General features: G+C 32.9%; 1 protein-coding gene across 1 annotated transcript; it reads right to left on the reverse strand.

Annotated features, from left to right (window-relative positions):
- Positions 1-2,241: 2,241 nt before the first annotated feature.
- LOC121425619 lies at positions 2,242-12,513 on the reverse strand. The gene is made up of 10 exons (XM_041621742.1): positions 12,288-12,513; positions 11,011-11,137; positions 10,044-10,261; positions 8,596-8,743; positions 6,937-7,145; positions 5,261-5,347; positions 4,790-4,925; positions 3,902-3,985; positions 3,421-3,549; positions 2,242-2,553 (listed from the first exon to the last, which is right to left on the reverse strand). The coding sequence occupies exons 2-10, from the start codon at positions 11,122-11,124 to the stop codon at positions 2,350-2,352; spliced, it is 1,329 nt and encodes a 442-aa protein (XP_041477676.1). The 5' UTR covers positions 11,125-11,137; positions 12,288-12,513; the 3' UTR covers positions 2,242-2,349.
- Between the last annotated feature and the right edge of the window lie 3,993 nt (positions 12,514-16,506).

A 16,506-nucleotide genomic window follows, 5' to 3' on the forward strand; every position in this document is an offset into this window, starting at 1 on the left:
ACCTCTATTATTATTATTACTACACACTTACTTTATTCATGTTATTTATTTATTTTTCTATATCTTTTTTATTTCCTTCATTTACACAACCCAATTCTACCAGTAAACATGCTAAATACAAACAAGAATCTATCCCCTTTCCTCGCACAAAACTAAAAATTGTTCAGCTGACTGATCAGAATTGATTTTTTTTTTCAAGAACACTGATATTATCCAATAAAAGTTCTACACAAATTTAAGTTAGTGAGATATTTAATATTACAAAATGAACGAACATTGTCAGAACGTAACAACAAGAGTATAATATTCATTGTTATCCGTTAATTTCCAGTTTAAACAGAAAAATCTTATCTACAAATTAAACCCGAATAAACACAAATCAATGAATGGAAACAAAAGAAATTATATGTGTTTATGGTTGGGATAATAATCATTCTTATAATATCGATAATGAGTAACAACAGAAGTGCTACTTATAACATGAATAATAATAACAGTAAGCATCGTTTCATCATGATAGTTATTACGATAATAAACCAGTAACAACACCGTTAATATGGTGAAAACACTACAAAATATCCCCGTCGAAACCAGACGATTAAAATGAATACATTAAGGACGGAAATATCAACATCGGAAACCCGTGACTTCTATACTGTCTTCTGTGAATGCCATCTTGCAAATGTAACTTTGACTTTCCTACCAGCGAAAAATATTCAGTCATCTATAAATAAATAAAAAAATAATGTATGAGTAGCGGAGTAGTTACTTTGATAATCTGCTGATCCTTTTGAATCAAAATTTTCTGCTCCTCGGATTTCATGACAAGATGAAATCAAAGGGAAAACCTATACTGTATAACTTCTAATTAATTATATTCTACTTCATCAGTTATCTTTTTTTCAAGCCGTATTGAATTTCCATATATTTAAAGTAAGACAAATATTTGCATGACTAAAGAAGCACAGCTGTAGATTAAACAATATCGTAATATAAGTCAAAATAATAGTGTCAGACCAGCTGACATTTTCTATTTCCAGATTTCCTTTCGCAATATATACACATAAGGCTAATCATTTAATGTCTATGAAATATGATAATCTTTGATTTTACAATATGTTTACTGATTAAAGGCATGGACTTTTAAACTGAAGCTTGTTTGAACATGGACACAGGGTTTGTTAATTAGTTAATCAGGGTCTGTGTCTGCAGACTTGATGGAAAGCACTGAACTTGAACGAAGATACATAAATCAAAAGATAGGACAATATTGTAATTGTAGCTAGGTCATTTTGTAAATTATATCACATTGCCAGATAATTTTTATGCCGGTCCATTTCCTCATTTGGAAGAACGGGAAATCCCCTTGCCTAATATTGTTTACAAGATCATTTCACAGAGGGGCTTCGGTTTATTTCGAATTCGTGTGTGAACATTACTACTGTACATTGTACACATTTACACATAGCAAATTATTTATGAGCAACACCTTTTAAAGCTTATTTTATTCTTCATTATATAAGGAAGAAAAAAAAAGTTGGAGATGACTGGCTGACTTGGATTTAAGCTCTAATGAGCAGGATTCTAGCCAGAATTTACAAACTTTTAGTCAAAAAGACAAGTCCTGTTATTTTGACTGGAATTTTAAAGACCAAATATTACATGTATTAGATGCAAAAATAAGTTAGCCAAAATCAGGGGCGTCGATCCATTTTTCAGATAAGGGGGGGGGGCAAAATCCTGAATCAACGTTCCAAAGGCGCTCGATCGTAATTTTTTTTAGTATACTGACCTTATAAAACAGGAAAAGTGTACCTGTTTAGGATTGTTTGTAGTAATAAGAGGATACATATCTCACTAAACATAATGCGAGAGCGAGCTTTATATTCTAATCTGAAAAGCGGAAATTTTGAGCACGAATTGAAATAAAGAGGTGTGTATCTCAATCTCGCTTGCTGAACATTACAATCTTATTTTATTTTTGCACATCCGGAGTTATGGGGGGGGGGTGCGCGGGCAAAACGATATGTATGCCCCCCCCATATTTTCATTGGTGGAGCGATCGCCCCCCCCCCCCAGGATCGACGTCTCTGGAAAATTGGTTGGTTGGTTGGTTCATTTATTTCATTTATTCCTTTTTTTGTATATTTATTCATTTATCTATTCATTTATCTATTCATTTATTAATCAATTAATGTATTCATTCATTTATTTATTTATACAATTATTTTATGTATTCATTTATCGATTTATCGATCGAATGGTAAAATTTGCTTCACTACAATTTTTCTGGACAAAATCACAAAGCAAGTCAAAATGCCAAACAGCCAAATAAAATGAAAATGGTTGTTAGCAATCTGTTTCTTCTGCGTGAGAGTGTGTGGCTTCATCAGAGCTTTGAGCATTATTCTCGACGTTGATAGGCCTGGCGTTGGCATATTCAGGTCTGTTGTCACCATCGACATCGCTTTCGACCGTCATCAATGACCTCGGAATGAAATGAAGGTGAACTTCACCTGTCTTTCGCAAGGCTTCAATTATCATCTGCGTAACCTAAAAATATTCCAAATTAATTGGGGAAAAACATAAAAGCTGCTAGTGCTACATAAAACAAAATGATAGGAACTATAAATATTCAATTAAAAAAATGGGGATTTTTTTTTAAATTATGATCATATATTTTTGGGGGGACACTGCCTTGTTTACTTACTCATCCATGCTTTAAAAATGACATCTCAATGCGATTTTCACTGATATATTACACCAATCATAATGGTACACTGATTTTTTTTTCCCTCTCAAGTTCCGTTTAGTAGCTTGTATAAATAAAGATTAATGGACCGCTAATCTCTCTTGTCAATTTTTCGTCCAATCTCAATCAAAAGAAATGACATTATGATCTATATTTATCATATACAGGATGATGAAATAGATCCGAAAATATCGTTAGGTACTTGCCCGTTTAGGTATGTATAAGTTATCGGAACTAAATTCTAGGTATAAAACATGGTTAAGGTTGAATAATCATACTGCCATTCAACCACCCTTATGAAACTTAACTACACATAATTTATTATATTTACTTTTCCATTCGAGCAACATTGTCTCGAAAATGTAAAATTTCATTCCCATTGAAATGATTTGTAATACAACAATGTCAAGTATAACACTGGCAATACCTTAGATCCCCTTTTTGGAGGTTATCTTTTTGGTTTTTTAATTCACTGGCCTTTCCGGTACGAGATGCTTGTTGTTATTCATCTCTTTATGATTTTATTATTTCGTTAGTACTAGTAATATGTCAATCATAAATGCATCATATTCCATTTGATCTAAGAATGTGACATGAACTAAGGTAAAATACATATACTTCAACATCTTTTACATATTTAAACCCCACCAAAAAAGTTAATATCAAACCTGGTCACACTGTGTTCCGACTGGTACCGGCTTGTTATCGATCTCTGCGATAGTAAGATCTGTCTGATATGTATCAAATTGATTATCGGTGGAACATGCTCGCATCACAGCCTCCGCTGTATCGGGTCTCTGTAAGAGTGAATGAAAATTATATAATAACTACTCGTAGAAGAAGGAGGGTTTTCAATAAGGAGTTTCGATACCGTTTCTTCCTTAGATGAAAACATTGAAAAGCCAAAAAAGTGTACTCTTGGGTCTTTGGTCCAAAAAAAAAAAAGATTTGACAAGCAACAAAAAAGTCCGTCTGTCAAATTTGTTAGTATTTCGTCCCATACATATTGTTTTCCTTTCCCATTTTTTCTTGCTAATTTGGAAAATTATCAAAAATATTATAATAATCATAACCATAATCATCACTATATAAACATGATGAAATGTCTTTAATAGGATGATAAAATAAACAATAGAATGCTTAGAATACCTTGGAACCTTTAAAGGTAATATTCGTTTCCAATTCTCCTTCTCTTATCGTTACTTCTTCACCTCTTGTGATGGACAATGAGATCTGATAAAAGAAAGATGACGTGAAATTATTCAAAAGAAATGTTAAACTATTATACAACAAAATTCGAAAGGTAAAAATCTAAAAGATGACATATTTCTTCTGTGATAAAATTTAATACAAACCTTAACTATTGAATGAAGTGATATCTACACAACGCCACCCTAATCTGAACTTACAGAGTTATGATATCTGATTCATATGTGATACTGATAGGACAATTCAGACTGAGATAATCTGCCTTATGGTTGAGTTTATTTGAATCAAAAGAATACAATTTTTAAATAGCAAAATTTTGAAATGTCGTCAAATCGAATTTTTAAGAAAAAGAAACAGAGATTCGTCCTTGTTAACTTTTCATCATTCCCATAATATGTTAACAGAGTTGTTAACAAATGAATACAGTGATTGTGACACAGGCTCACTGTTTTAACAAGATTATAATCAGTTTCTGCTCCTAAAAATGGTTTAGGTCCTCATATTATAGGAAAACAAAATTAGTTTTGTAGATCACTACATTTTTTTTTGGCTTTTACATACGGTAGTATGAACAAAAATGAAAATTCAAGATTTCAAATAACAAATATCTAACAAAAAGTCCGGGCTTATGATAGCACCATGCAGCTCACTCATTTCAATTTCAGTTTGGTTTTTAGTTCTCATTTCTCACAACCAAAATACAAATAAAATGGACTTATAAAACACATTTTACATTAATATACAGGTACCACGAGGCGGTGACAATTTCATATTCCCCTATCAACAATTCCTAATATTACAAATTTTAAGTGAAAAAACTGTACAAACCATTCCATTTTCTTCATCAGATGTTCGTATGTATTCTCTCAATCCTTGAGCATTCATGCCGGTTGGCCCCTCAGCGCCCCTTGGAGCTACGCGATCTCCAATATGCAGTTTGCTTCCATCCACATTACGGGTTACACTGGAAAAATCGTAAAGAAAAAAATGGTTAAAAAAATAACCCTTCTTTTGATAACATGAAATCTCGAAATATTGCATGAACCAATGAGACACATAATGATGTTGAGAGTTATCGTAAAAATACAATAATCTGTAAGAAAAAAAATAATAATGATCTCCCCTATTCTTATAGAGATTATTCCAAAAATCTTTTTTTTTAATCTTAGCATCGTTTTTAACTCAACTTTTGTTTATACCTTTGCATCATGGTGCTAATTTGGTTTGTGCTTTTACCTATATACTTTGTTACATGACAATGAGAAACAAATCCATTTTTATTGAAATGATATTACTTACATGATCTGATCGTTGTAATCCGTGAACTGATGCCGAAGAAGGTGATCTTTGGTGCATTCTAAGTCCTCAGGCTTTGGGTTATAGGAACTAACATGGTATTGACAGAAAATGAGCGAATGAACTTATATTTCGTTTCCAAATTTGTGATATTATTAATCAAATACACTCACTTAAAGGTTACACAGAGAAATGTCCAAAGGCGTAATGAGATCAAACTAAAAGATGTGTTCTTTAAGATACTTTGTCTTAAACTTAAAAAAAACGGGATCGAAGTAAGTAAACACAAAATCTACATGGTTAATAATCACAATAATTGCTGAAAATAAAATAGATTTTTATCATAGGCGGCCATTGGCGGCGGAAGCCACAAATTTTAGGAGGGGACAAAAAAATTTTGACAAGCAAAAAAAAAAAAAAAAAGGTTTTCAACCCAAAAATTTTAAGGGGGACGTAGGAACATAAATTGAGAAGCCAAAAAAAAAAAAAAAAAAAAAAAAAAAAAAAAAAAAAAGAAAAGTCATCAACAAAAAATTTAGGGGGGGGGACCGTCCCCCCCCTCCTCAAATTTAGGGGGGACACGTCCCCCCTGTCCCCCCCGCTTCCGCCGCCTATGCAGGCGGCGATCCTGGGGGGCACAGTGCTTTCCCATAGGTGCCTGGTTTTTTTTAGGTTGTCCATAAAAACCACTATTTTCATACCGATTAATGGCCCGGTTTCTTTAGCGGTCTGTTTTCTTCTACAATTAAGTGTATCCTTTAATCGCATAATCCCTTTAAAAATATGATTTGCCCCTTTAGCTACTTCTTTTAGTACAAGTAGTAGCTGCTTCTAGTAGAATGTTCAGTATGTTATTGTTCTGATGGCGTCCCTTTTCCTTTGGAAAAACTGTTCCTATTACATGATTTAAAAAAAAAAACATTTTAAATTGATGAATTTCACATACAATTATTCTCGAGGAATACAAGGTTGTTGATATTCGAAACAAAACGCTGCGCAGAGGAAGAATGTATACGTGTTCAATAACAGCATCATTATTAAGAAACAAGAAATCAATATATTCTCATTTTTATATGTTACTACTTATGAGGAAAAAAAATTGCAAGAATAATCCTACGTGCCTCAGTTTCATGAGTTATTCAATTCAATTCATTTTTTATTCCATTTCCATTCAAAACATAATACAAAGTAATATAAAGTATTACAAATCAAATACAATTTCACAGACGAGTAATCTTACTTCGTAAAACAAAACAAAAACCAGTATAATATTGAGCATAAATGGAAATGAGGGAGGTCCACTAAAAGTGGGGTAGATAAGTCTTTCCCCCTTTGTTTTTAGATAGAGCCATTTTCAAATGAAAAAGTGTCCTTTTTCCCTGTGACCACCCCCCCACACATACACACACACACACACTTTCAACTTCGCTCCGCCCCGGCGCCCCCCCCCTGATTTTTGAAAGAACTTAGAGGCAAGAGACATGTTATCATCATACAACTTTTATGAAAGAATGAAATAGAGGGCCGGAGCCCCAATAACAGCAGGAGGGAATATCTCTTTGATTTTTATTTCATGTATTGATTAAATTTAATGTCAATTTAACTAAATATTTCCATGTTATTCTTGGTGAATTTAGTCTTAAAGAATGAAAAGGAAGATATTTCAGTAGCGGGCCTACCATCTGGACTTCAAGCTGCTGAAGGATGAGAGATCACTACTATCCGAGCATTCGCTGCTCGGGGAATCTTTTCCGGGAGCTCTATTATGGAATCCCGCCTGGTCAATTCGAAGAGATGGGTGGCATGTTTCCTGTTGTTGATGGTTGGAAGCTATATTTTGTTCTCCGAACACATTGTCTTGGTCATGTTGGTCGTCGAGTTCAACGACCTGTTTAGAGAAGACAGTATGATATTTTGTTTAAACGAGAGGAAAAGTAATTATTTTGCTACTTGGTAACATAATTATTGCGGTATAAATGTTTTGAATACTTGTACATGTAGTTAATTAGCATGTTATCATTCAAGTGGGTCTATATATAGACTACATGCATGCACTAGCATTCTGGGTCAGGAAACTGGCCAGGCATGAGTAGTTGAGAACTCGAGATGGTGCTATTTCATCCTCAAAAAAAGATTGCAAAAATAGCAGAAAAAATGATAAAAAAATATCGGCGAAGAGTAGAGAAAAATCCATCAAAATAAAAAAAACTATTAGATTTTTAATTATTTAATTCATTCGATTTATTTTGATTTGTGACGTCATATGCGCGTATATTTCCTACATATTGTATGGTTAATACTCAGTCAATGCCATTTTCTCAGAAAAATTGATTTCTTTTTTTTTACTGTACATTCAGTATATCAATAGACAATCAATTATCACTCAATTTTTTTACACCTGTTCCTAAAAAGAAAAAAAAAGTAAGTCATCAAGAACCATTAAAATATAGAAATTTCTGCATTTTATATTCATTACATTACATTAGGGCAGCTGCTCGTTTTTGACGGCACAAATCCAAAATTTAACATTCTAATTAAAGGTATTGTTTAACTTCGTGAGCAGCCGATTTAAAAAATTCTCAAACCAAGATGAAACATGTGTACAAGTGCATGTGTTAGAACTAATAAACCCTGAAAACAACCATTATTGAGAATGAAAAGCTAAAACTACAAGGCAAACCCCGATTTTGTAAATAGGCGTCTTATAGACGCATAAATAGTACACATAAGTGTATGGGATGAAATTAAGATGGTGTTTCCGGTCACTTTATATTTCAATTTTTGAAGCACTAAATAATTATTTTCGAACGCATTTTTTTCTGGGCTTCATTTTTGTAACATATCACAGACACAGGTGACAAGTGTGACCTTCTAGCTCAGATTTTTTAAAAGTCAAACCAATGTTAACCAATCGCTTTAACTTCTTACATAGGCCCAATATATTTTTTTGCTAGTTTTAAAACAAAATTTTCTTCAGAGTGAACTTCCCCTTTAGTTGTATTATCAGTATTACTATTTTCCGTCAAATTAGTTTTCCCAATTTCGAAGGGAAACAAAAAGGGACTGTGAAAAATCCTGATGGCTACAAAAGGCATGGGGACAACTGCCCGCCCCACCCCCTCTGCCCTCTCTCTGATTTTTCAAATGGTGAAAATGATAGGAGAAAACTAAGAAGGGAAAGTAAAAATAAAAGAAGACAGGCAGGAGGGCACCAAAATGGGAGTTATTGAGCGAGGAAAATGCGTCGTCCTCTCCCTATCACCGTCCCTGCTTATGATGATAATGATGAAATTATTTATTACAGGATTTTTTCAATCATAAGTCGATATAATACTTGCCGTTTTGTGACTTGGTAGGAATGCCGAATTATACCGTTTCTTTGGTTTTGGTTTCTTCATTGTTTGGAGATTCTCAGTATTTCGTCGTTGAGGAACTTCCACACCCATTTTCTCACAGAAAAACGCGTACCACTCTTCATAAACTTCACTGAGGAAAAAAATGTAAATGAATTAATTGCAACTGTCTGATAAAAGTTTAGGCCTAAACTTCTATCTAGGCCTATACTTCTACTTCTATACTTCTGGCACTAAGTGGAACGGTGTGTTTAAACAAATTTATCAGTTCTATATACTGTATATACCAGACAGATTGAAATAATAAGTGTATTCAATAACCATTTTGTTATGACATTATATAAACTTTCAAAGGAAATTGTAAGTGAAATTAAACTTCAACTTTATTTCAACAATTAAAAATGATTAATGTATAGATTTCAAAAGTTGAATTTGAATTGGAATTGAAGAAAATAAATCATCACTTGTGCGATGTCAATCCAGTAGAAGAAGAATCACAACAAAATGAGGAAACACCAACAGAATTTTCGTATTTTCTTTTTTTTTTACCTCTCTCCCATTTCCCCGAATTCTGTTCCGTTTTCTTTGATGAACGTGCCCACTCCATTCAAAGTGGTTCTCATCGTTTGAAATTTTTAATGCTTTTTGTGTGTGGGTCGGTGTTGGTTCAGTGTTGGTGTGGATATGTATAGATCTTAAGATATACACTAAATTTTGAAAAGGAAATGTTGAATTCTTACAATACTATAGATACGTAATTTGATTAGTTTGTGTTTGTGTTCACAAATCTATCCTATATAAACTGGATTTAATGAAATGAGAAAAAAGAGAGAACATAATTGTTAGAGCTTTGATGAAAATCCATTAAAGAATAACTCAGTTATAATTATTTTGTGATGTCACGGACAAGCATCTCCAAAATATCGTAAAATATATATTTTTTTTTGTGAAGGTGATTTAATTTGTGCGGGAGGTATATCATAAGACCAGGGGCGGATCCAGGATTTTGCAAGGGGGAGCACATGAAAAATTTGATAATCAAAAGAAAAAGACAAAAAAGGTCTTTGCTTTCAAAAGGGGGCACACTTACATTTTTAACGGCATTTTTATATTACAAATTTTAATTGTGCCTCTCAAAGGGGGGGGGGGGTTCGGGCCGGCTGTGCCCCCCCCCCCTTGGATCCGCCAGTGCATAAGACATTTGCTTTCATACCCCATTCCATACGAAATATGTTTTTATTCAATCATGTTCCATAAAATAGAATTTATGGAATTATATTTCATATTCAAGGTGAACTTGATGACGGTGATAATGATGATGAGCGTTTGTATAGCGCCATTTATCTGTAAAAGAATCAAGGCGAAGGTTCCCCAATTTGTCACACGTCTATTCACACATGCAATATAATACAATCTCGATGCAAATGATTTACCTTGTCTCCTCCGTAAAGTCTAGAAGCAACGTCTGGGGTTTCTTTCTTGGTCCACATCCTATGATGAGCCATTTCCTCTCAGGCTCCTTTAGTTTAGTAATTTCATGTGGTTTCAGGGACATAAAATCATCATTTTTGTCATAACCACCATTTTCATCATGATCATGAAAGTAGATCTTTCCACAAGATGAGCACCGGACCAGGCTATTAGTTCTCTCCTAGAAACAGAACAATGTCAAGTATTTTAGAAATTTTATCAGAATAAGTCGATTAAAGGTGTACCGTTTCAGAAAGAATCGTTAATCGTATACGTTTGTGATTGGTTGAGTCAAGTTGCACTAAGATCACTGAGAAAACATGACTTAATTCTCTTTGAAATGTAATTCTTTTGCAGGGTGATGCTTGAAAAGACTGCAAGTTTCTTTGCAATTAATCATTTAATGTGCTAAAATTAATAAAGTTCAAACCTGGTGTATAAGCACCTTGATGGGATCAATGATATTTCATTCTGGATCTACTTATCAATCATTTAGCACACTACAAAAAAATGAAGTGCTAATTTAGCACTCACGGTGCTTGCATAGTGACTGCACTTACGAGTGCTGATTTTTAGTTCAAATTTAGACTAGAAAAACAGCACTCGTAGTGCAGTCACAATACAAGCACTTTAAGTGCTTACAATTAGCACCTTATTTTTCACAGTGTATGACTATAAAATCACATCTAAAGGGAAAATTGTTATATATAAAAAAATAGATAGCTGACGTTTTATAAAAATCAACAAAACAATTTTGATCGTTTTGTTAATCAGATGTAATCCCCATTATATGACTTTTTAATTAGCAAAGAAATTGTAATGATAATCGGCAATATGACACCCACCTTTATTTTCGTGACAAGAACAATAACAACAATAGTAACAGCAAAGAATATTAATATTGACATAAAATTAAGATTAAACATATACCTGCTTATATAAATCATTGTTTGCACTCTTATCAAATGACACCCATGGCAGCACAGCTTCTTTAGTTTCCTGCTTCAACGTAGAAGGGCCTGGTTCTTCTGTAGAAGTCATCATGACTTGATATAGTCTGAATATAAAAAACATATACTCAGAAAGTGCGTGCGATAGTGCAAAATAATGCATGTCTGCATAAAATTGAATTCATTATATTGCACATTGTAAAAATGGGGTGTTAACATTTAAACCAGTAGGTTGGACCCGGGAAAGGACCAGCACACACTCCTTGTAAATATTTGTAAATAGTTGTGGCACATAATGATTTTTTCTCGTGTGTAATCGCCAGTTTTAAATTTTTAGTGTTTTCCATATTTATGTATGTATTTCATATATCCAAAGTTGTGACAACAGCTCAAGCATTTGCTTATATTGTCATACCACTGCATGTCTGAAACCTTGGTATAATCAGTTATGTAAATGATCATAATTATACATTATTATTATGTAAAATTTAATGTATGTAATTTTGTGATATTCACACTATGTACATTGTCATGACATGCAGAAACGAATAAATAAATAATAATAAAGGGGCCTCACCCTTGCGTGTTAAAACTATACCCAAGAGATTGAACATAACACTCAAGAGTGTTAAAAGTAACACTCAAAGCCCGTAGAAATAACATTTAATTTTACTAACACCACAAATTTAACACTGGAGTAAAATGACTAAGTGTTGACATCTAAAGACATGTTAACATTTTTATTTTGCGGTTTATGATAAAGTTTGTTTTGATGGCTTATTATAAAAAAAACACAGCAACATAATACAAAGTAAGCATACTGAAATGAAAGTCTAAATCATATCCATATAGAGATTCTTTTTATCATGATCAAAGAAATTGAATTACAATTTACACGGACGGCCAAAAAAAGGTGTAAAGAAATCAATCAAATAGCAAGAAATATATAATGTATATCATTTTAAAGATAGAAAATTATTTGAATACAATGAATTCAAATGTCCATCTGTATATAATCCATAATCAACATCGTAGAAATATATTCAATGAAATCAAGTAGTACCCACATTAATAAAAATAATGGCGTCTCCAAGGTTCACACAAAATATTTTGTAAGAAAATCAAATCTTTACATCTAAACACCGGATTTAAATTACGATTACCAATATAGTGATTTAAACTGCCTGCAACCACATAAGGTTACGATGAATAGAATGCATCAATGATAAAAGATACAAATAAATCAAGCAAAGATACCTGCTAATTCCAAATGATAAAATCCGAATGCTATCAAGAGCAAATGCGAAATACTATTATCCGCAAACAAGATGTATATTCAGCTGAAGAAGAAATCATGTTAAGAACTCAGCGCCGGAAATCAGAGTAACAATTTGGATCATTTGCTGCAGGGCGACCGAACTTCTGTAAAATAAATAGAGGAAGTGATTATCATGATAATATATGATCATTTTTTATCACGAGCCCCTCTTCGTCCCACGCGATAATGTGCGCAAATACTACATTCCCACCCGCTTGGCCCGTTGAGCGGACCAGTTTGTTATTTTCATGAACCACAAAAAAAAATCCTTTTGAAATTTTGATGGGTGCACTGAGCCGCAATTTTAAGGATTTGGAACTGTCAAGCAAACACCTATTCAAACCGCGTCAATATGGAATGAATAATATCATACAACCGCACAGCTATATAAAATAACAATTTTTTTATTTAAAATAACATGATATCCTTGTAATTTACCCTAACATTAAACCAGGAGCATTGCCCATCATATCTCCTTGTGAGATCTTATTTTTGTAGCAGGAGTACGCACATATACCATGTATATATATATGAAAATATCCATGACTGATGGAATGTTGCAAGAAACTTAGAATTAATTGCAAGTCAATTTTAGGTCTCCGAATCAGTCATAAGTCTTGAGATTGATTGCTGGTCTGTTTATTGTATTAACGAGTCTAGATAGATAGATAAATGGTTTTATTAATACAAAATCACATATAAAATACATACAGGCATGGTAGTTTTTAAAACTAAATTGCGCCATGAATTTACAATAAAATTGTACATTGCATATTACTTAAAGGAATATCGATTATCAAAAAGAATTATTTAAAAGAAAAAAAAATATTCACAAGGACACACTCATTAAACAGTCATACCCAGGCATGCGCTCACACTCACCCCGCATCCAGACACATACACACACACTATAAATTTACATATAATGGATAAAACAAAATCATCAGTACGGATATTAAACAGATGGGGCACGGTATTGCTGGAATAAGATTAATTGTAGGATATCATTCATTCCATATTGACGCGATTTCAATAGGTGTTTGCTTGACAGTTCCAAATCCTTGAGTATAAATTGATTTGCTTTACAGTTAAAATTGTTCTATCACTTGTAAATTTTCAGTTGATGGCAAATATTTTCTTACAACACCACAATACTTTGATTGATATTACATCTGATTCTTCTGAAATGATCGTGGGGGTGCACTATTATAGGACTAGATTTACAGTAAAATTAGTACCAGTTTATACGGCGGAGCTTCATAGCAGAAGACAATGTTTATTCCACCATGCATTTGTATGAATATTTTTTAAAATCTTACTACAGCGCAAATATTTGCAGCAAAGTGTCCGAGCGTTAGTTTGTTTCCTTTTGTCTGTATTGTGGGTTTCTGTGACCGTAAATGCAAATTGCGAAATCGAATGAAATCAGGGGATTTTAAAACGTCATCCAGGCTTCTGTTTGGAATATATCCTTTAGCATGTTAACCAAAGGGGCTATTTATCAGAAATCTATTTTACTGCGACCCTTTATTTTCGTATTTATCACTCCGTCCAGGGTATTAATCAACTAAACTATGAAGTTCTCTTTGGATCGGAAAGGGGTTCTCACAAGTGACTTGAACAATGAGTCATTGTAATGTTTGAATACATAACTGTGACAGAGATATTCAATAGAAAAAGGGTTACAATGAGAAAATAGGGAAAGGCCAAAAAATATTTTTCATTTGTATTACTTTTATTTTTCTGATGTCTGTTCCTTTTTATTTGATGAATTTATTTTCCCCCTTGTACTAGCTCATACAAAGTGGGGTTTTTTTCTCCCCCCCCCCATTTTTATACCTTTTTTGGAGGAGGGAGGGGGGTATCTGTGTGTGAGTTTGTGTTTTTAAGAGCATAACTGTGAATGTGTATCTGCCTCTGCGAATATGAGTTGACCGGGGGTGCACATCAGACGGTCATGTAAGAAAACTGTATATTATTGGCTGACGGATAAGACCTCGAGAAAAACACATTCAACAAAAATCCTACAAAACTTTGAGACCAACGTTACAAAATTAAAGCCGATAACCATCCCACAGCTTCACAACAATTGCTACAAAAAATATTAATTTACCACAGATTTTCAAATTTGTCTATATTCTCTAATTTTGTTTGTAATTTTAATCTGTAGTTTTATTTTGTTAACTAATGAAATAATTAATTGATCTACGTAACGATTAGATTTTTATTCATTTATTTTTTTATGTATTTATTTCTCTATTTATGTATTTATTTACTCATTGATTCACGTTTTATTTTTTTCATTTATTTATATCTTTATCTATTTATTCATTAATTATTTATTCATATATTGATTTATTTATTACTTTTAGCAACCATGCAGTATATCAGATACCAGTCCATGCTTCAAGGAGACCGAGAATTGCCAATTTTCAACTGAAAGACTAGTTCAATCGATTGGAAATTTGCATGCGTTGTCTCGATTCCTATGATCAATGATAGTGAGACTTGTTGAATTTTCTTTTCATTCAATAATTTCCCTTTTTTCATTTGGTTCTTTCGAATTTCGAGCTCGTTATTTGCCCATCAACTTTCAAGGTTACTTCTGGGCTCCGTCTTACAAATAGTTACCATGGTTACGATTGATCCGATCAACCTCAACAGTATGGAAAGCCTGCAACGCCAACATCTAAAATGCATGTTTTCCAAAATATTTTCTAGATATGATGTATATTCATACATTCATAGTTTTCTTGGCAATATGGTGCGTTCGCCTTTGTTTACAAAGAAAATTTTACAAATTACTAGTAAAAAAAAACTTTGTCTCCGATGGACTTCCATAGAGCTACGATTGATTGGATCGATTGTAGCTCTTTGTATAACACGGAGCCCTAATCTCATCGTTTGTTGACTTTTTTTAATGTTCTTTGTTTTCATATACTCTCTGAACCCCCCCCCCCTCTCTTACATCTTTCTTCCCTTCATCTAATTTTTCTTTTTCGTTTCTCTCTTCCATTCTTTGTCGTTAATCCCCCTCTCATATTTTCATGTATCACTCATACAACACCCATTTCTTAATACGAGTACAAAATACTTTTCAAATCAGGATCATGAATTATTTCTCCATGAACAAATTTTTATAGAAATAAATATCTTTATTATATTTCTTTGTATGTACAAGTGTTCATGTTAATACAAACATACATACTCTGTGGAAAAATAGAATTGAAATTTACAGTACAAAAGGAAATAGAAATGAGTCAAATAAAATCATTTATTTCACAAAGTAAATATAAATAAATCTTGGACTTGTATTTGACTTAGGTTAATAAGTGGATTAATATGATAATGCAATTCATAGTACTGTTCTATGTGGATGAAATCTTGAAAAGTACGTGATTTGATATCATTTTAATACGGCTTAGTGTCTTATATGAATTCAATACGTCTAGGGGGGGGGGGTCCTTGGCCCATAGGCTCCAAAATAATGTTCCAAGACCAAGTAAATGAAAGGGACAATAATGAAATATAATTTTCCAAAATAATGTCAAAGTATATCACAAATTTAGTTTTTTGAATTATACAGGCCGAAAATATTCCTCGCTCTCTTCGCTCGCTCATGACTTTATTTTTTTTTAATATTCAGTGCTTCACTTGACAACATTTTCATTATGAGTGATGTAAAGACAAGTGGATGATTATTGTTTATCTTTGCAATACATAGGGGTAATTGTTACATGAATACATGATCATACTGTTGCATTGTGGGTATGAATCTAGGAGCTATGTGAGTAGTGCAGACTTGAGCTGAGGTAGATAAATGAATGTAAAGTTAATATCAGCATGGATCGAAAAAGGTTACAAACTCAACTTAAGATAAAGGACAATACGATTGAGAGATCAATTTCTCTTTAGTCGATGTAAATATGATTGAATTTACTTCATGTAACTATTGAATAGTGAAATTGAAGTCAAGCATCCAATAGGATTGATTCTATCCAATGAAATACACTATAAACATTGTAACAAGTTTATTAAGAAAATATTGGAAGTTGATTTTAATTGCATCCTTACTGTTTTTCTATATATATTACACTTTACCGCTTAATATTGATCTAAGCGTTAATTCTCTGCGATAATACTTTAATGCTGACACAT

This window comes from Lytechinus variegatus, chromosome 12 (assembly GCF_018143015.1).
Source record: "Lytechinus variegatus isolate NC3 chromosome 12, Lvar_3.0, whole genome shotgun sequence".
Classification (NCBI taxonomy): domain Eukaryota; kingdom Metazoa; phylum Echinodermata; class Echinoidea; order Temnopleuroida; family Toxopneustidae; genus Lytechinus; species Lytechinus variegatus.